This window comes from Pseudoliparis swirei, chromosome 5, assembly GCF_029220125.1.
Source record: "Pseudoliparis swirei isolate HS2019 ecotype Mariana Trench chromosome 5, NWPU_hadal_v1, whole genome shotgun sequence".
Taxonomy (NCBI): domain Eukaryota; kingdom Metazoa; phylum Chordata; class Actinopteri; order Perciformes; family Liparidae; genus Pseudoliparis; species Pseudoliparis swirei.
This window is the reverse complement of record NC_079392.1, coordinates 13038415-13060143: the sequence shown is the minus strand read 5'-3', so window position 1 is coordinate 13060143 and position 21729 is coordinate 13038415. Positions and strand designations below refer to the sequence as shown.

At 40.0% G+C, this 21729-nt stretch overlaps 2 protein-coding genes across 7 annotated transcripts in view; one reads left to right on the top strand and one right to left on the bottom strand.

Annotated features, from left to right (window-relative positions):
* Positions 1-13801, top strand: part of patj (PATJ crumbs cell polarity complex component) — a 103589-nt gene extending 89788 nt beyond the window's left edge. For 3 of the 6 annotated variants that reach the window (XM_056413821.1, XM_056413818.1, XM_056413819.1), the window contains 14 exons: positions 655-720; positions 1007-1094; positions 1811-1917; positions 2489-2572; positions 3191-3384; positions 4335-4482; positions 4980-5066; positions 5395-5560; positions 6268-6305; positions 7367-7528; positions 7637-7741; positions 9751-9848; positions 9930-10053; positions 10767-13801. In XM_056413821.1, the coding sequence (XP_056269796.1) occupies positions 655-720; positions 1007-1094; positions 1811-1917; positions 2489-2572; positions 3191-3384; positions 4335-4482; positions 4980-5066; positions 5395-5560; positions 6268-6305; positions 7367-7528; positions 7637-7741; positions 9751-9848; positions 9930-10053; positions 10767-10913 (1614 nt within the window). In that variant the 3' untranslated portion in view covers positions 10914-13801. The remainder of the gene's footprint in view (positions 1-654; positions 721-1006; positions 1095-1810; positions 1918-2488; positions 2573-3190; positions 3385-4334; positions 4483-4979; positions 5067-5394; positions 5561-6267; positions 6306-7366; positions 7529-7636; positions 7742-9750; positions 9849-9929; positions 10054-10766) is intronic. The other 3 variants (XM_056413822.1, XM_056413823.1, XM_056413820.1) reach the window with 3 other exon arrangements.
* A 2847-nt stretch (positions 13802-16648) lies between these two features.
* Positions 16649-20001, bottom strand: pdzk1ip1 (PDZK1 interacting protein 1). The gene is made up of 5 exons (XM_056415093.1): positions 19935-20001; positions 18877-19003; positions 17571-17651; positions 17103-17177; positions 16649-16718 (listed from the first exon to the last, which is right to left on the bottom strand). The coding sequence occupies exons 1-5, from the start codon at positions 19999-20001 to the stop codon at positions 16649-16651; spliced, it is 420 nt and encodes a 139-aa protein (XP_056271068.1).
* Between the last annotated feature and the right edge of the window lie 1728 nt (positions 20002-21729).

Here is a 21729-nt window from a genome sequence, read left to right as displayed (position 1 = left end):
GCTTAAGAAAACTCAAATATCCTATCTCTAAATATTAGAATATCATGAAAAAGTATACTAGTAGGGTATTAAACAAATCACTTGAATTGTCTAATTAACTCGAAACACCTGCAAGGGTTTCCTGAGCCTTGACAAACACTCAGCTGTTATAAATCTTTTTTTTTACTTGGTCTGAGGAAATATTAAAATTTTATGAGATAAGATTTTAGAGTTTTCTTAAGCTGTAAGCCATAATCAGCAATATTAAAAGAATAAAAGGCTTGCAATATTTCAGTTGATTTGTAATGAATCCAGAATGCATGACATTTTTGTTTTTTTAATTGCATTACAGAAAATAAAGAACTTTATCACAATATTCTAATTTTCTGAGACAGTCCTGTATATCCTGTATATGTTTATATATATATATATATACTGTATATTTATATTTATAAAAATAAATATATATACAACGGTCCTTTAAAATCAGTCGCAATACATTTAGTACAATATAATACATACATTTAAAAAGCACAATATGTTTGTGTATTGGAAAAGGAGCATAAAGTAGCAGACAATAGTCATACTGAATTACCTGTACCTCAAAACTATAATTAATTACAGTACTTGCCTAGATGCGCTTGGTTACTGTGTGTGTTTGTGTTTTTGCTGTAGAGGCTGAAATTTGCACAGACTCCAGAAAATGATATTGAGGCTCCGAAGGCGTTGCTGGAGCAGCAGGTATCAACTCAATGACTGCATTTACTTTAGGAGAAGACTAATCTGAGTTTGTACTTTTGAGATGTTTATATATCCTGATAAAGTGATCAGATGGTTTGTTTGTAAGATGTAAACATGTGGAGCTGTCAGATAAATGTAGTGGAGTAGAAGTGTGAGTGTCGAAGAAATGAATGAGACTCACTGAGTGTGTTTGTGTCCTTCTTTCTGTCTGTCTGGTTTGTGGGGTGTGTGTGTGTGTTTGTATTGTTTGTGGTGTGTGTGTGTGCGCGTGTTTTTGTGTGTGTAGTCCTCCAGAGCTTCCAGCAGTTCCAGTAAACAGGCGACAGCAGCATCTCCTCCTCTGATAAGTCCCGACCTGCAAGCTGCCAACAGAGGTACACACACACACACACACACACACACACACACACACACACACACACACACACACGTTAAAGTCTGTTTGATTGCCATCTAACAACACAAGCATGACACCATTAACCATTTAGTTAAAACCGTTTGTTTAATCCCTTGTCCTCTATAAAGCCCAGGGTGTTGTCCGGTCAACGAGGAGTATGGAAGACGTTTTATGATACACAACAACGGTCGTCTCTCAGCTTCAAGCTCTCGACCTCTGATACTGAATTTCATCTCATCCAATGTTAAATCGATCAGAGACAGACTTTCAATCACAGCACGGAATCATCAACTCTTTGTCGGAGCTTTGGACTCGTTGTTAGGTCTTAGGCTAACACTTTCCCTCTGCGGCCAGTCTTTGTGCTAAGCTAGGCTAATCACAGTAGATAAAGACCTTAAAATGAGCTCCACCTTTACCAGCCGGAGCATTAAAGTGATGAACACATGAATGCATCAGGTAGTTATAATACACTCGTATACATACGTGTTATTCTGAACTGGGTCCTTGTGCGTGATGAATACTTGTACTTGTTTGTTTCAGTGTATTTTGATGGACAAAATATACATAATACTTTTATTTGAAACAAGATCATTTTATACACTAATATTAATTAAGTAGGAGTAGTTACTACTTTGTACAGTCTTTAGATGAACAAAATGAAAAGTTTTATAAACCAATCTTCCTCCTCCTCAGACCCAACATGCTGTGCGGTGGTTCCTGGTCAGGAGATGCTGTTGGAGATCTCTAAAGGCCGATCAGGACTCGGGCTCAGCATAGTGGGCGGAAAAGACACACAGCTGGTAACAGACTTACATAATGAACTCACTTCTCATTATTTGAAGTCCTTTGTTGTTGTTTTTTCCCTAGCCCCTTTATTCTTTAAAATGTAAATACTAATAACTGAGATTTCCCCATACACGCTGTGTTTGAGTCCTGCTAAAGATCTACATGACATTTAAAAAAGAGAAGAGAATGAAAGTGTGAAGTTGACCTGTTTATTGAAGACAGCTGTACTTGTTGGTGGCGCATCAGTAACACGAGAGAGAGGATTTCGTTGATTATTTGTCCCAAACCTGCAGACATGTCCGATAATCAAAGTGTCCAGGTCCTCCTCTTGGAGTCGTCCTCGGCTCTCTTGTTCTTTTTATTAAAGGATCAGTCCGGTGATATATTGAATATTTCTCTCGTCAACAAGTCTCATGTTTGGACCCAAACTGAACAAAACGTACATCTTTTTTAAAAAACACACAAATAAATAGCTTAATGTTTCATAAAAACTCTTTAATCTGACAAACAGGAGGAAATGGTGCATTTGTTGGGGACTATTTCCAGCTGCGAATTAATCTAAAAATCTCTCTCTCTCACCACCAGGACGCCATCGTGATCCATGAGGTTTACGAGGAAGGAGCTGCAGCCAGGGACGGACGCCTGTGGGCGGGAGACCAAATACTCGAGGTACTTCACCCAGTACTTCAGTACTTCAGTACTGCTCATATGCAGAGTTGTCTGTCTTGATTGTGTGGATGTTATTTTGTTCTCATGTCCTGTTTTAGTTTCTTTACCTGTTTGACATAAAGTATTATTGTTAACTCCGTTACTGCTAATACTGGTATTGGTAATATGATTGCTGTAACTAGTACTGTTAAACTAATAGTACAACTTCTACTTATATTGCTGATACTGCATCCAGAAATGATAAATGTAAACAATGTCTCCCCCTGCTGGATAAGAACGGATTTACTCTTGTACTATACCATTTTGAAGTACTTGTAATGCTACTTTATACTTCTACTCCAATACATATTGTATTTTTTATATCGCTACTATTCCAGCATATTATAGATTAGTACCCATCTGTTTATATAGTAATTAAATAAAGTTTAACTAGCAGTACTAGTTTTATATAAACTAGATTCTGATTCAATACATTTTGTTATTTAAAAAACAAACAAATACAGTATATTCATGAGAAACTAGCTACAGCAGTCCAGATGTGAGGAAATGAAAAGTGTGTCTGTGATAATATTTATCGGGTCGAAGAAGCACGAGACATGAGGTTCTATTGGTATCCAGGTGAACGGGGTGGACCTGCGAGGGGCGTCCCACGAGGAGGCCATCGCCGCGCTGCGCCACACGCCGGCGAAGGTTTGCCTGACGGTGCTGAGGGACGAAGCTCAGTACAGAGACGAGGAGAACCTGGACCTCCTGAAGGTGGAGCTGCAGAAAAGGAGTGGCAGAGGGCTGGGACTCAGCATCGTCGGGAAGAGGTCAGCCTTAAAGAAGAAGAAAAGGACATACACACAGATCGACAACACTTTGTGTGTGTTACAAGTACAACACAGCATAATAAGGAAACACTTCAGTAAAGTTGTATTTCAGTATTTCATAGTATTTATAGTTACATGATACTTCTAATCCACTAGATCTCAGAGTGAAATATTGTTACGTTTTGCTTCACTTCATTTAATTAATAACTTTTATTACTCAACAAAATTCAGATCATGAGACCAAAATATAATCAACTAATATGTCATAATGTATTACTTTAGATTAAACTATCCACCAGGATACAAAGGAATTTAATTACCTCCACCATCACCAGAAGCAACAGCTTGAAAGGCATTTGATCACCAAAAGTGTGTCGCAGACCCATTTTCAGTGGCTCGAGGGCCTTTGCTAGAAGAGCTGTAGAGGAGGCGTGGCTTATTGCCATGAAAACAATTAATTACCGCCGTCCACCATCGAAGGAATGAGCAATAATCCTGCTTTGTACATGTTGTGAAACATGTTGTGCAACCATGATGCGGACACTAGGAGAACTACGGTGGCCTTCCAGTGTTTGGTTTGTCCCTTCTGGGCTACCTTAGAACATGGCAGTGCAACGTGGTCGGACCAGCTCCCTCTGTAGATATGAACGGTTAATGGAAAACACAGCGATTCTAAGACATACTCATGAAAAAAAAATTCTGAATATTGTATGAAATTTCTGATAATTTCGGCTAATACTGCAGACTGTTGTAAAAAGAAATCTATTTTTACATTGTATTATTGCTTCCATTTACTATTCCTATCAAATGTTTTAACGATCCCGATAACGTGTGTGTGTGTGTGTGTGTGTGTGTGTGTGTGTGTGTGTGTGTGTGTGTGTGTGTGTGTGTGTGTGTGTGTGTGTGTGTGTGTGTGTGTGTGTGTGTGTGTGTGTGTGTGTGTGTGTCAGGAGTGGCAGCGGTGTGTTTATCTCTGAGGTGGTCAGAGGGGGCGCGGCAGAGCTGGACGGTCGTCTGATGCAAGGAGATCAAATCCTGTCGGTCAATGGAGACGACACGAAACACGCCTCCCAGGAAACTGTCGCCGCCATCCTGAAGGTAATGGCGCATGTCGATTTTAGTTCACAAAATGTTAACATTCCATTTTGGTGTTTTGGCCCTTATGTGATGCTTGAGAGTGCAGAGACGGACAGGAAGCACAGTTCCCTGGTGGGGATGGTCCTGTGGACATGTTGCTGCTCTGTAATACACCTCTTAACCACCTGAACCAATCAGGATGTCAATGTGTGTTTTACTCGCATGTGTACGGTACCCTCTCACCTCCCATGTGTGCGCACACACTGCTAAAAGAATGTGGCCACACCTCCGAATGCGTCCTCAGTGCGTCCCGGGTGAATTCACAGAGCTAGTAACCAGATCACCGAAGGAACATGTTAGTGCCAGGTCTGAACGGGGCCTCACGCCACATTCTGATACTGCTTGTTTGTGGGTGTAACTGTGTATTTGTGCACAAACTAAAAGCGAATATATAGGATCCATAACGCATGTGGATGTGTGTGTGTGTGTGTGTGTGTGCGTGCATGTTTTTCCCGCAGTGTGCTCGAGGTCCGGTTCAGTTGGAGCTCGGACGACTCAAAGCTGCAACCTGGATCTCCTCCAGACGCAACTCACAAGGAAGCCAGGTGTGTGTTCTGGTAGTGTTGCTTTGTGAGAACCATATTTAGTTTATGGTTTTTAGACTTTAGGCGAGGATTGTGTACTTAAATATAGTATGAATATCTTAACAACATTTTCATTCTCCTTTAAAGTTTAAATATACTCCGCGAGCCCATCATCAGTGTGTGAATGGGTGAATGATGTCATGTAGTGTGAAAGCGCTGTGAGTGGTCGGCCGACTAGAGAAACACTTCACAACTACAGGTCCATTTACAAAAGCTGATATGTGACGGAGTGTGAAAAAGACGACATGGCATTAGAACCTATGGATTGATTTGTAAATGTTTTTCCCAGATGAGTCATGCGAGTGGGAACAGCTCAGGTGTAGCGGCTCCGCCCCTCCCGAACACCTCAACATCTTGTGACCCCGTGACCCCCGACCCCCCAGGGTTGACCTCCACCGGGCCCCTGCTTCTCAACAACAAGACCCGTGACATCACTTCCTGCTCTAACAGCACAGGTAGAGGAAGCATGAAACAACTTCCTGCACGTTGGAGCTCATGTTGAACTGTAACCGAGGAAGTGTGCTGGGTTTCTGTGGGAATTCATTTTTCTTAAGTTGTCAAATAAATCAGAAATTTTACTAAATAGCATTACATCTGGAATCATCACCATCTTTGAAAAATTAAGGGGCCTCTAATGCAAATATTTAAATATAAAGCACCCCTGAATTTGAGCTTTAAATACCTTTATTCAAAAGTTATTGTTCATATGTAGGGATAGCTTTACTTAAAGGGGTTGACTCCAAATAATTCATTGATTTCTAATATGTTGTTTTAATAGGCTGTTTTAAAGGTCTACGGGTTAAGATAAAACTTGACCAAATATAATTCAATACATTTAATGTAAATTAAGGTCTTAAGGAAGTGTATCATCTATTCATCTATTTTAAGTATCATTATTTGATTAATTAACAGATTTGAATCAGGGTTTAAATGGGCTTTCTGCATGGTCTAAGGGGTAAGATAAAACATCTATTCATTTCAACCTACAATTTAAAGACGTGTTGCTTAGATACATTACGAGTTGGCTCCTTGAAGGTGCCCATGACAATCTTTTTGCAGACTATAATGATGTGATGTGATACATTATGTTATATTGATGACACATTTTGATTTGGACTGGTTAAATGTTGATCACTGTTATTTCTCCTTTGGTTGTTGTCAGGGGGAGACGCTGGCGTCCGTACAGTGGAGATCACACGGGTAAATGACAAAGTATTTCACAACTTGACTATTATTTCATAACACTTTGATTTATGTATTTATCATTTTTGTTTTGCCATCCAAGACTACTCAGCATGCTAACCTGTTATTTTCATGTAGTACACATACTGCACACATACGACAGAATAACACAACACATACACAAATAAAATAAAAGTTTCAAAAAGGAAAACGTACAATCAGAGGCGTTGGGGTCGGGAAATTTTCCAAGTTGGGGTCTGGAATGAGGTTTGTGTTTTGGTGTGTGCAGGATTTGCATGACCTTCATTGTGCAGCAGCACATTGTGGATAAAGTTCTGTGGTTTTCAATGAAGCCGTTGTAGAACAACAACAGTAGGTCTGAACTGACCCCAGTGTTGCACTTTATTCTGTGACCCATCAGACCATGTGACAACAGAGCATCGGCTATATCTATACACTACGTTCAAAGGTGTGGGGTCATCCAGACAATTTTGTGTTTTCCATGAAAACTCACACTTTATTTATCAAATGAATAGAAAATATAGTCAAGATATTGACAAGGTTAGAAATAATGATTTTTATTTGAAATATAATTTTGTTCTTCAGACTTCTAGCTCAAAGGAAAGCCAGTTGTATAGCTTCTCTAACCAGCATAACTGTTTTCAGCTGTTCTAACATAATGTCACATGGGTTTTCAAGGGTTTCTAATCATCCATTAGTCTTCTAGCGATGAGCAAACACAATGTACCATTAGAACACTGGAAATGGGTCTCTATACACCTTTGGAGATGTTCATTAAAAACCAGACGTTTCAACCTCGAATAGTTATTTACCACATTAACAATGCATAGAGTGCATTTCTGATTAATTTAATATTAATTTCATTGAAAAAAAACAGTGCTTTTCTTTAAAAATAATTACATTCCTCATTTTCTTTTCTTTTTTTAAGTGACCCCAAACTTTTGAACGATAGTGTATACATATGATAAAAGGTTGACCGGATGTTGTAAGATGGGTGTTGCTCTACAGACAGACTGAAACAGAAATGAGAAAAGTCCTCAGGCATCCTTTTCTCTCAGGCGTCACCTGAAGCAAGTCTCCCCTCTCTCCCCCCTCAGAGTGTCAGCGACTCCCTCGGGGTGAGTATAGCGGGGGGGAAGGGCAGCCCGCTGGGTGACATCCCCATTTTCATCGCTATGATTCAGGCCAACGGGGTCGCCGCCAAGACACAGCGGCTCAAGGTAGACTGACGCTGTGGTTGAGTGGGTTGTCATTTCGAAATGGTGCAGCCCCGGCGGGATTCCGTGACGCACCACGAGTGAATAAAGCAGGTATGTCTGTGTGCTCAGGTGGGCGACAGGATCGTCAGTATCAACAGTCAGTCTGTGGACGGCCTGTCACACAGCGATGTCGTCGGCATGATGAAGAACAGCTCCGGAAGCATCAGCCTGCAGGTAACACCGCCGGTGTTGCACCTTTACTCTGTTGGAGCCCCGCCAGCCGATTTCAGCCGTGGTTAAACACACAAACTATCAAAAGACGCAGGTTTGAACTTGGCGTACTCTGTTTGGACAAACTTCAAAAACTTGGAAGTTTACGTTTATCATTTCTAGTATTATGTTTAATTCGTCCGTCCGGTGATAGTTTCTTCAAATGTGGCGCAAACGTCCACTGGGACTCGAGGATTGACTGATTTAGATGTTGTTGGTCAGACATCTCTGTGACCTCACAACACAAACCCAAAACCACAACCCAAGAATGTAAATGCCAGTCATGACAATTTTACACAAATATCTAAAAGGATGAAATGATGAAGCATTGACATTTTGGACAGACATGGATGTAACTGACTGGTTGGTGGAGAGATACAGGCCGTTTATCAATATGCGTTCTTGTCTGTATGGTGTTCTCGTGGACTCGATATATATGTATTTATACAGTATATATCTATATATATCGATATATACCCACACATTTGAAAATATAATTATTATATTTTAAAATACTTCACAGTGAACAATTGGAGTAAAGTCATGATGAAGAACAGCTGATGTGGTGACATCATCAAGTCAGCTGCTGTTCCATTGCAGAAAGCCCGTCCTGCGTCCTCCCGTTCTCTGGAGTCTGGACTCCCAAGTCCAAACTCCAGAAGTACACAAGTCTGTACTCGGCGTACTTGGTATTGATAAACGGCCACAACCTTCTACTTTGGGGATGTTGGAGAGATTTCCTTTCTAATGAAACTCAGTAGGCATCAATGTTGTTGGTCTATGGGTAGTATGATGTCACCTGGACTTCTTTTCATGGTGTAAAGTAAGTAAAAACATTTATTAAGGTACTAAACTTGTTTTACTTGACCAATTATATTTTATCCTCTTGCTTTACTTTTCTCTGACCTGATACACACATGTTAAGCTCTTAAAATACAATAAATTGTCTCGGAATATTTGTTGACGTTTTGTAAAAAGTGAAACGTGTAGCTCACACAGTTTCTGTCTAAAATGCTGCTCTAACACTGCTGTGCAATATTAATAATCGAATAATGTCACGTCGACTCACATATCAGTCAAAGGAGACATTTTACTGATGATACTTAACTTTTAATCCCAATTGAGTGTGTTATATGTGTATTTCTTCAGTGTGGTCCAGCATGCTGACTGTTGCATGCTGGGAGTGGGATAGCAGCAGCAGGCAGCAGGCAGGGCTGATGAAGCTTCATCAGCCTTCAGCAGAGAGACTCTGATAAGAGACTTTATATCTGGCTGTTTGCCCAAAGGCTCTGAGGCAGCTGGTTGTCTGTCTGTCATGTAATCGAGTGTTTTAACTGGCCACTTTACTTCTGTGAGTTAGTCAGTAAAGTATTTCTCCTCAGTCATTTAGTATTAAACTTCCATAAAGTAGTTGTTTTTATTATTGTGAGAGACGACTATGATGTGGTTTAATATGTAGAAACGTTACGAGTGTCATTTTGTTTTTGTGTCATTCGTGCGGTTCGTTTTCATTTAATTTACCACCATATATAGAATATATGTTGTGCTCTGATTTCTTTGAAATTGTATTGTTACTGTTTTTGTGTGGCTGTACATTTGACAGCTCAGCTCTGCTCAGACCATCAGGTGGAGATATCCGGAGTTTTAGTACAATAACACTAGACACTACATTTTGATAGACATTGTTACTAACTTAATGTGGAAATAGAGAAGTCTGTTCAACACTCAGCTTTCGATCAAGTGAAGCAATAAAGCATCTGTTATCTTTATTAAATGCAAAATGGCAAAGAAACAACTCAAACTATATTATAAATGTGTCTGCGGTGTCCTTTCCTGTGGACAATAAAGCCGCGACTGAGCCAGAGTGCAGCCGGATGCTGAGTGCTGCTTCACAGCACATCAATTCAGTTAAGTTAAGGCAACTGACTCACTCTCTTTCCTGTTATGTGTGTGTGTGTGTGTGTGTGTGTCAGGTGGTAGCAGACACCAACATCAGCGCCATTGCCACTCAGGTGGAGAGTTTGTACAGCAGCTCCAGTCTGTCAGCTGACACACACAAAGCAGAGCCAGAGTGAGTACACACACAAACACAACCATACGACAGGTGGTGCTGACCCGAATCTGACCCCTCCTCCTTCCTCCTCTTCTTCAGGGGTCCGTGGCCCCGCAACATCAGTCTGGAGAAAGGCTCCGAGGGACTCGGCTTCAGCATCGTCGGAGGATTCGGCAGTCCACACGGAGACCTGCCCATCTACGTCAAGACCGTCTTCAGCAAGGTCAGAACCAGGCGAGCGGTTTCCATCTGCTTCCAGTCTTTATGCTAAGCTAGGCTAAACAGGTCTGGATTCTTTTGAATATCCCACTCTGTAAGAAAGTGAACAAGACTCCATGTAGACTGATACCTGTGTTTCAGAGTTGGTAGTAGGCTATTCATACGGTTTGTAATAAGCGGGAAATACCAAATTATGCTCAGCTAACTGGGGGTAAAATCTACAGTTGCACTTTGCAGTTAGTGCCTATAAATACAACAACAGCAACAACGTGTCTTTACGTAACAACTGGTTTAGCTGCAGACGCTTTTACTTCCATGATAAAACTAAATGTAGGGCTCAAGAGCTTCAGCACAGGGCTGCGTTTAAGCTGACGAGCAGATGCTGCACCGAATGCTGCTTCCTAGTTTTGTTGCTTTCACTTCAGATTGGATGAGCAATTCTGATCAAATGCTAACAGCCTTAGTTCAAACAGTCAATTTAGCATTTCTGTATTTTTTTAATTTGACAATGTGACGGTAGTTCTGTGTCTGTGAGGTGTAACCTGTTTTAATCTCGTGATGAACTCCACTTGCATCACAACGAGGATGGCTTTGATTGAACTTCTGAACAGGTGCTCCACGCTAAACGTTAGCTCGCATTTTAGGCGTCTTTTTCGCCGGCTCAAATCCGATACATCAGAATGTTGACGGCTAATCTAAAGCTGGCGTGTGTTTCAGGGCGCGGCGGCGCTGGATGGCCGCCTGAAGCGGGGCGACCAGATCCTGTTGGTGAACGGAGAGAGTCTGCAGGGAGCGACGCACGAGCAGGCGGTCGCCATCCTGAAGAAACAGAGAGGGACCGTCACACTGGACATCCTGTCATAACACACGCACACACACACACACACACACACATTGCATGCATACACGTTTGCATCAGCTGCATACACACATCTATGAAAGCAGATGCTCTTGTGATGTCCTTCACACACTTTGACTCTTGGACTACGAATCATCGTGGATCGTGAACTCTGAACCTTCCAACATGCAAAAAAGAAACGGCTTCAGACGGTGCCAACACACACACACACACACACACACACACACACACACACTGATGTCTGACACCAGTGAGCAGGTGGGGTCACGTGATACGTAGACGTGGTCCCGAGAAACTTCTGATGTATTGATATTTGTTTTGGCCAAGAGGATCGTGGCTTTAAGCGAAATCAGACGGGGTCAGAAGCCAGAAAAGGTTAAGAAACTCCGTAACTAGACACGCTATTAAATCAGAATATCGTCAAGAAGGAAAAAAAGTATCAATATGGAGTCATTACTTTATTGCCAGGCTGCACTAGTTAATGCATTCCGACACACGGACAATGGGTTTGTTTTCTTGTTTGTGATCCAGAAGAACAAAAGGGACACCGCGTTGGTGAAATGATGTGTTCTCCGACACCGCTGCACACGTTAGCTTAGCATCTCCTTTGTGGTAAAAGACTGACGAGCCGCTAGACACCGAGGAGAAGTTCATTATAAATGTGGAAACTGTAACACTGCTGATCAACATCAACATCTGTTTTTTACCCTCCACTCAGAACAAACAAACTATTGGAGAAACAGCTGTTTTAGAGGATAAGCTAGTGATCAACACTTGTTAATTCAGTTGAACAATTTATCTTAAATGTTGTCAGTTTCCAGACTTCCATATGTAAAATGTAAAAAATAATAATAAAAGAGAGGGAATCCACTCATTCGGTCATTCCAAAATCATTCCTACGATTCATTGTCAGGTCTGACTTTTTAAAGAAAATCAAAGAATTCATTGGTGATTTTCTTTTAACTTAAAAAAAAATAGAGAAAATCGGATTACAAAATTTAAAACAATAAACTTTAGTTAAAACTTTGAGATATATTAAAAATTGGCTTCATAATAGACACACTTGTTGAAAGGTGTTATCTATTCACACAATGTACACATTTCTGTTAAACGAGGTACGGCTGTTAAAGTGTCCTCGTCAGTTCGCTGTCTTAGATAAAGTGATTCAACACAAACTTTGATAAACATGTAATTCCTTGTACGCACACATTCTTCTTCCAGTAATTCATCCATTTTGACACATAAAGGAAAAAACAATATAAATGTTAAACATGTGTCTCTGTGGAGATGAATCTCAGGACTTGGTGGGCTTGGAGAACCCCTGTCGCCCCCGGCAACAGATACAGTGTCTTCCACATGATTTTAATCATGGAGATAAAATTATAAAAATATGTCTCCATGGAGAACTATAAAAGGCTTTCTAGAAGCGGGCGTGAATAAAAGCAACAGACTGACATTTATATAAAAACTATTGCTCTGTTTTCAGTGGCGTCGCTGTAGACCCAGGAAGTGGTTAGCCTAGCTTAGCACAAAGACTGAATGCAGGCGGGCAATTATCCCTCGAACAACTCAAAACAATCCAATTCAAAGGTTACATTTGGTTTGTTTAATTGTTGTAGGAATAGCAATTCATGTTTAAATTAACGGGGACTTTGTTGCACGGAAAATGTTTTATGGTCGACTGCACATCAGTTAATAGGTTTAAATTTGTTTTCTGCATTGATTTAACGGTTGAAAAATAGCTTTGAAGACATCTCTTAAGATTCACCTGAAATGGAGAAGTACGGCATTTTTAAGATGTGAAAATACCAAATGGCTTTCATGTTAGGAACTTTTAAGTGTTTAGTGTTCTCCTGGAAAAAAACTAATTCCATGCAGGAATCTCAACATAGATTACAACCCATTATGTTGAGTTAATGCATTTGTCATCATTATAAGAGGTTGTTAAAGGCTGCGGACGTTTAAAATGTATTCTGAACGGTATTAATTCATTTTCATCGAAGACTAAAAGTCCAATGTCAAGAAAATGCTCGCAATACTGAAGGTGTAGCTCTCAAGGAGTGTAACATTATAACTTTTGTAACCTAAAGATGTTGCTAGATAACCTACATTTTTAGAAGGAGAACAAAAGGATTTCCCAACATGTCAGACTGTTGCTTTCTGTCTTAAATTCTACAACGTGAAGTTAGTTGTGTTTGCAGAGTTTTGCTGAAGTCTCGTATGATACCACGGTGTGTGAATCTTTTCGATGTGTAATTGAGGTATTTAGCAGCAGCTGTCGGCGTCGGTCCAGTTTGCTGAGCAGAATCCTGTCGCCTCTAAACATGTCACTCGAGTGTAAAACACTTTCTGTTGAGCCTGTTTCTGTCATAACCACTGTCCTAATTGTTGGTACTTGTATTTGAAGTTGTCGGAGTAGATGAACTGTAATTTATTTGTGTGATCTCACTGGAAACTAACAATGTATTATTTGTTTTTATATTATTCTGAGTACCGATATGTTTGTGCTCGTGTCGTTGTCCGAGCAGTCAGAAACCCTGCAGCTTTGGTTCGCCTTCACACAGGACTCCGCAGGGGTCGCTGCCAAAAACCAGCTGAGGTTGCACTTTATTTGACATCCTTTCTTCATCATTTCCTCACAAGTTTCCTGGACAGAAATGTCAATTGGTACTATTTCTAGAGAACAAAGAGGGATCTTTTAGTCAGAGCACAAAAGATGAACAATAGATTTAACCTCTTTTTGAGGGAGAATTCCTGTGAAATGCAACTGCTAACATTATTACTATTATGACACTGTTGAAAAGTGGGAGGAGTTATTTCATGTGCCCCCAGGCAGCAGAAGTTCTATTGCTTTTATCCATTGACAATGTAATAAAACGTTTTTTGTCCTAAATTTGTTGACATTTGGTCCAATTGGCACCATAAAGAAGTACGCTTAACACTCTATGAGCATCTCCTGGTTGCTGTGCGATGGATGTGCACACAACTATCACCAGATTACTTATTAATGAAGAACATTTAAATAATGGTGATTCTCAGGCAACTTCTGCAGCATCTTTTTTTATGATGTGGATTTATGGACATTTATTCTGAATGGACTTTGGAGAGAAGTGGAAGTCAAACGAGTTAAATGAGAGTGATAATCTAATTCCCCTCCTCTCCCTGTAATGTTCATCCTGTCTCAGGATATTTTAAGTTACTCGGAGACGACAGCGATGCAGGACAGTGGTACGTATTTAATGAACACATTTCTTTCTTCTATTCTCTCATTCGCTCATTTAGCTTTCTGCAGGTTTTCAAAACGTGTGTTAAGATAGACGTAAAAACAACTGAAACTGTGACTCTGGAAAGGCTCCTTGGCGGGTTTTGTATGTAAACTAAACCTTGTCTTTGAATGATCTAAAGATGGAGACACAAATGGCACCATGTAGCAGGATTTAGAGTCGCAGGTCCAACTGGGACAAAATGAGGCCAATATCAATAATTGAGAATATTTATTGAACATAAATTAACAAATTGTAACACACGGTCCTCTTTGTGGAGTATTTGAGACATTTTAAATAAAACTACACATTTATGAAACTGCTCAAAAAACCTGCAGCTCAGCCTCTCCAGACCCGTCGGTCTCTCCTGACGTCCCCAAACCGATCGGGTTCCCATTGGTATCGCTATTGATCCAAAGAGGCTCTTGGTTGTCTCTGATGTGACTGACGGCTCCACTCTGTGTGGTTTGTGCTCAACATGATTTATTATGTAAAGAGAGAAAAACACACCGAACTGGACTCTATGTGTTTATTATCATCTGTTAATTTATTCTTCAGGTGTGTGTGCTCCAGGTTTCTGATGGGCAGACGTCAGGAACCGCTACGACCAAGGATTGGTTGTCCCGCTGTTATTACAGACACATGAACTCACCACAGACACTCTAAGGTCACGTTATTACAGACACATGAACTCACCACACACTCTACTGTCACGTTATTACAGACACATGAACTCACCACAGACACTCTACTGTCACGTTATTACAGACACATGAACTCACCACAGATACTCTACTGTCACGTTATTACAGACACATGAACTCACCACAGACACTCTACTGTCACGTTATTACAGACACATGAACTCACCACAGATACTCTACTGTCACGTTATTACAGACACATGAACTCACCACAGATACTCTAAGGTCACGTTATTACAGACATGTGAACTCACCACAGACACTCTACTGTCACGTTATTACAGACACATGAACTCACCACAGATACTCTACTGTCACGTTATTACAGACACATGAACTCACCACAGACACTCTACTGTCACGTTATTACAGACACATGAACTCACCACAGATACTCTACTGTCACGTTATTACAGACATGTGAACTCACCACAGACACTCTACTGTCACGTTATTACAGACACATGAACTCACCACAGACACTCTAAGGTCACGTTATTACAGACACATGAACTCACCACAGACACTCTACTGTCACGTTATTACAGACATGTGAACTCACCACAGACACTCTACTGTCACGTTGTTATTACAGACATGTGAACTCACCACAGACACTCTAATGTCACGTTGTTATTACAGACATGTGAACTCACCACAGACACTCTACTGTCACGTTATTACAGACACATGAACTCACCACAGACACTCTAATGTCACGTTGTTATTACAGACACATGAACTCACCACAGACACTACTGTCACGTTATTACAGACACATGAACTCACCACAGACACTCTACTGTCACGTTGTTATTACAGACACATGAACTCACCACAGACACTACTGTCACGTTATTACAGACACATGAACTCACCACAGACACTCTACTGTCACGTTGTTATTACAGACACATGAACTCACCACAGACACTCTACTGTCACGTTATTACAGACATGTGAACTCACCACAGACACTACTGTCACGTTGTTATTACAGACATGTGAACTCACCACAGACACTCTACTGTCATGTTGTTATTACAGACACATGAACTCACCACAGACACTCTACTGTCACGTTGTTATTACAGACACATGAACTCACCACAGACACTACTGTCACGTTATTACAGACACATGAACTCACCACAGACACTCTACTGTCACGTTGTTATTACAGACACATGAACTCACCACAGACACTACTGTCACGTTATTACAGACACATGAACTCACCACAGACACTCTACTGTCACGTTATTACAGACACATTAACTCACCACAGACACTCTACTGTCCTGGTCTTATTGCATACACAGGAGTTTTCTAAAAGGAGACTTTACTGTGAATGTTTGACTATTAATCACAGGTCATTTCATTGATCAGTAATGAGCCACTCAGCAGTTTGTTAGGAGAGAAAACGTATTAATCTGGATCCCAGGACAGGCAGCTGCTTTTCCTATTTTAGTGCTCTGAATCTGAAAAGGTGAGTAAAAAACATGCAAACACACCCAATATCTAGTTTAAGCCTCAGATCCAATAGAAATGATTAAATATCCATATGATAATCTCACAATTTCTGCTAAATTATTGAAAGAAACAAAACAAAAGAATATCTGACTCAGCTTTACCCGTCGGGGTCGACTGGTACGACAAAACAAAAACAACATTGTTAGAAACATTTCTTCAAATGTAATTTCTTTTTGGGTGTCTTCGTTCAGAGTTGATGAGGACAATGTTCAGGAAGCCAATAGGATCACTGCAGGACGGTCACATGACGGTAGCTTTGTCCACAGTGACGTCGATCACGCTGTCGTTGACATTCATGTTGTCTCTCCTCCTGATGGACAAATGCAGCGTGTGATGAAAAGGTATTTATCAAAGTACTGCGATCCTTTACTTAAAGTACTGATACCACACTGAAACTACGACACAAGTAAAAGTCCTGCAATCAAAACCCACAAGTATTATGAGCAAAATATAACTAAAATAAGATAAGTTAAATACTGATTGTGTGTAAAATGTTCACTCTGTGTTTTACTATTATATATTTTTGGGGTTTAATAATATTGCTGCATTAATGTGTGTGTTGCATTTTAAATCATTTGTATCCTGTTGGCTGGTTTAATCTACAGCAGTGTAACATATTCAGAAGGTCATCAAATAATATAATATTTAACAAATAATATAAAGTGTTAAGTTGTGTTTAGTATTGTTTTCCTACATTTCCAGACTGGTGTCGTAGTTGTTTTCGTTGACATATTCATCTTCTTCCACCGACTCCATAGTGGTCTTCTTTCTGTAGACAGATTTCAACTTTATTATTTAAGAGTCCCCCTCAACAAAAACGGAAACATTTACATCTGGCATCAAAAAGAAAGTCTATAAACTAATATATAAATATAGGGAATTTTACTAATAATATTACTTCTTTAATGTGTGTTGACTTTTAAATCCTTGCCATCCTGTTGGCTGGTTTGGTCTACTGTCACATGTTCTATCAGATCATCGCATGTTTGTGGCTTCACTGTCCTGAGAGAACCACGCATCTCTAAAAAGAAGAACTGCCTGATTCCAGTTTAGTGACGATTAATTTTCCAGCTCATCCTTTTTAAAGAGTTTATTTAACTTAAGAGAGAGAAGGAGAACACATAATATCAAGGGTTTAGTTGTATTTAGTGTGTTTTTCTACCTGGCCATGTCCAGACTGTTCTCGGAGGTGTTTTTGTTGACAAACTCATTTACTCCCACCAACTCCATCGTGGTCTTCTTTCTGCAGACAGTTGCACTTTATTACCTTCGCATTGAAAATGCGGACGGTAATGTTTTGATCGCCGTGTATTTGTATGCGTGTGTGCGTGTTATTCGCATAAGTAAAAAAGTATTAAACCGAATCGCATGAAATTTGGTGGGATGATTGGTTATTATCCGGGAACCATCTGATTAGATTTTGGGATCGATCGGGTCAAAGGTCAAGGTCATGAAAAAGATCAAAATCTTCTTGAATCGCATGAAATTTGGTGGGATGATTGGTTATTATCTGGGGACCATTTGATTAGATTTTGTGATCGATCGGGTCAAAGGTCAATGTCATGAAAAGGTGAAGATCTTCTTTTTACCAAAGCGCGGTCAATTTATATCCAATTGGCATGCAACTAATGCCAACATGTTCATAATTCAATGCCCAATCTTGTGATATGCGAAGGTATGCGCTCGACCGAGTGCCCGTTCTAGTTTAGACTTTATTCATTCAAACATTTAGTTTTGTCTCTAAAGTATCAAAAAGTAAAGATTTGGAGATGAAGAGTCCCCCATATAAAATGTTGGACATTGGACATTTTCCATTTATCCATTTTTCTTTCATCTGCACAAGGCTGTAAATAACTATTCGTAAAATTATCAAATACGATTATTTTATCGATTAAGCGTTCTGTCAAAAATAATGTAATGCTTTGCCCGACCAGCAAGCTAAACAAATACAAGAGCATTTAGAATTTTTGCTGGATAAATGGCTGTAAATATAAATGTATTTTCTGTTAAATACATAATTGTGTGAACCGGTATTAGGACCCATCGGCTTGGGCTCAAATGCATGGAAACACGGGAGCAGCCCAAAAGAGAAATGCACAATAAATAATTATTAAGAAGTCTCTATTCCGATGTGTTGCCGTCGTCGTGCTCCGGCATACCCAAGTCGGTAACAGTGGTGTTTGTAATGTAGTACAGTAAAGGTTTAAAGTAGCAGATAATAGCATCATAGCATAGAAACTGTTACTAACAAGGCAGCAAAACAAAGTGATAACAATAACAATTATTTAAAATAGTTAAAGATTCATTCGTTGTTAATCAATGTGTTTAGCATTTACATTAAAATATATCATATTTTAGAAAAAAGCACCTTGTGTCTTTTGTGTCTCATCAACTCTGTCAATATTCTGTTAAAATGATTTAAGATTAGAAAATATATATGTATAAATATGAAGTTAAAATGGCCTGACCTGCTTGGCTCCTCACACCAGGCCTTCTTCACCAAGAATCCGACAAAGGTGAGGAAGAGGAAGCCGGTGACGGCGAGGATGCCGGTGAGCCACTGAGGGAGCAGACGCTCACTGTTCTGAGTCTGAGCTGCAACACATACATCGAGGTCAGAGGTCATCCAACTCTTGTTGTAGTTAAATGGCTGTTTCAGGGTAAACCATTAGCTAACCTTTAACAAGACATGTCTCTCTGACACCAATAATAAATGTCCGTTTCCCTCTGACATGGGGGGGAGATAGAAGTAGTATAAAATAGTAACCCTCTCAATGTAGGCTTCAGTAAGAGGCCGCTGGAACTCATTTCACAAGGTGTCTCCTTTATGACCCCAATCATGATATTAACAGGAGTTAATAACTGCTTCCTTGTACAGTTATTATCCTTATTACAAATCCAAACAAAGTTGAAAAAATCATGATCAATGTTCAATGTTCACTGATATGAAACAGAGCAAAGTCAAAAACTGGAACCAAAAAGCATTTTAAATAACTAATCGGTATATATGTATTTGTATGTCATTTATTCTAGTCAGTGGTGAAACAACTAAAGTAAGTAAAGTACATTTACTCAAGTACTATTTTAAGGTACATTTACGGTGTTTACCAACTGCAACACTCAAGAGATGAATGCATTAATACACTGATAATTATAATCAAATAATATAATGTATATTATTATATCGACCATTCTTCATAATGAGTACTTTGTGTATATTTGGATGCTGATAATTTAGTTATTTGACTTGGAAAGCAGGGCTTCTACTTGTAATAATGTTTACACTGTGGTATTGCTACTCTTACTGCTCTGAGTACTTGTTCCACTGCTGATAATAGTAAACTAATGTTTGGGTTTTGGACAAAATATAATCATGATTTATGACATTTCATATGGGGGTTAGTAAAGAAAGAGTTTACACCTCAAACACGCTGCTTGTATGAATGAACTGTTTGATCACGACTGTGACTAGCATAACAAGTACAGCCGTGTCTTTATCGGTACACACAGTTGGAACAGCTCTTACCTCCCTGAGCCGTCACCGCTCCCACACTCAGCAACAAACAGGAAATCACTGCACAGAGTTTCCCCATCACTGCTTCTCTGATGGAAGGTGAGAAAAACCAAAACGTAAAGAATCACAGCAAGGATTGGACCCCAACGCCTCAGACATGGAGTTAAATCGTCCAAGTGTGAAACTAACAGCAGAGGGTGCAGGTCGATGCTTCAGGTGTCCTGTTAACGTTTAACTCAAACTCCCAATAGAGGCTCTGACTCACAGGAGAAGCTTTTATCTGCTCCCTGTGTTTATGGCCCAATCATGTTTCCTCTCAGGTGGACCAGCACTCTGTTCCACTGCTGCCTTAAACCAGCAGACTTTACGCCATTTGTTGTTTGAGAAAAAGGTAAAATTCCCCTTAATCCTACAGAGGAGTGGACTAGTTGTTTACATCTATTAAGTTTGACGAATTGTAAGAATATATAATCTTCTAATATATCACATATTCTGTTTGTATACTCCTTGTTATAAACTCTATACAAGTAAACAAAAACTGCTTCTAATTTGTTGTCACTTTTGCTGAAATCTTCTGTCTCCGCTTCATGTTAGCACTTTAGTATATACAAGAAATACACACGTTATTGTCTTTAATTAAATAATCTAGCAAATGATACAGTATAATTAAATTGGTTTTTACGCTTTCTATAATAACTTTAGAACACCAAAAACTAAGTGCGAAAAGAAAAATCACCTTTCCAATCTTTACTACAAAGAGCTCAGACTTTTACTGCATTATTATGATTTCTATCTGTCAAAAATAGCTAAAATACTTTTTAAAGGAGTTAGGAAATTATCTAAATCATTATCACCATTTAGAGAATATATGCCAACTCTTGTTACGCTTGGTTTTGACTCAAGGTTATTAGCTAGTTAGCTATCTTATAAACGAGTTAGCTAGTTAACAAGCTTAGCTGGATATTAACATTCATTACAGCAGAACAATACACCTCATTGTAACACCCTGTGCTGTGTCTCCCCAGTGTCTCTTGATTGTTAACACCTGTTGCCCTCAGCCACTCCTGTCTCTTGATTGTTCATTCCTTTCACTTGCTGCCCTCAGTCACTCCTCTCTTGATTGTTCATTCCCTTCACCTGCCCTGTCACTCCAGTCTCTTGATTGTTCATTCCCTTCACCTGCTGCTCTCAGTCACTCCTGTCTCTTGATTGTTCATTCCCTTCACCTGCCTGCAGCCACTCCCCTGCCTCCCTAATCACTCATTCCCTATACCTGTGTTTCCCCCCCCCCCCTATATATTCTCCCAGTCCTTTCCTTGTCCGCTGTCGGATTGTTGTCTTTACTAGTGTCTTTGTACCCGTCATGATTCCTGTCTTTAATCCCCAGTGTCTTTTCTAGTTTTGTTGCCGACAAGCCTGAGCTTCTTTGTTAGAACTGTTCCCTCGATTAAAGAGAGTTTTTGCTTCTCTTTAAGTCCTGCCTGTCTTCTCTCTGCACCTGAGTCTCACCCCTCGAAACCCAGGCTGTGCCATTCGTAGTTCACAGAGCTCCTCTGTTGTTTCTTCTTTTAATTTCTTTTTTACAAATGGTGTTGGAGCAGAATTTGAGGGTGTAGAGTTACTCTGTGGGCTTAGTGGATCGTGCTTTGCAAAAGAACAGTCACATAAACTGAAACGCTATCATTCATTATCAATACTTGCCCCCTGTTGTCTTCCCTCAGGACAGCAGGTGTAGTTATGTGTGGGTCCACTGTAGCAGAGCCCTCATCTCCTCTGTCCGTCTGAATGATGCACTCACTCGTCCTAT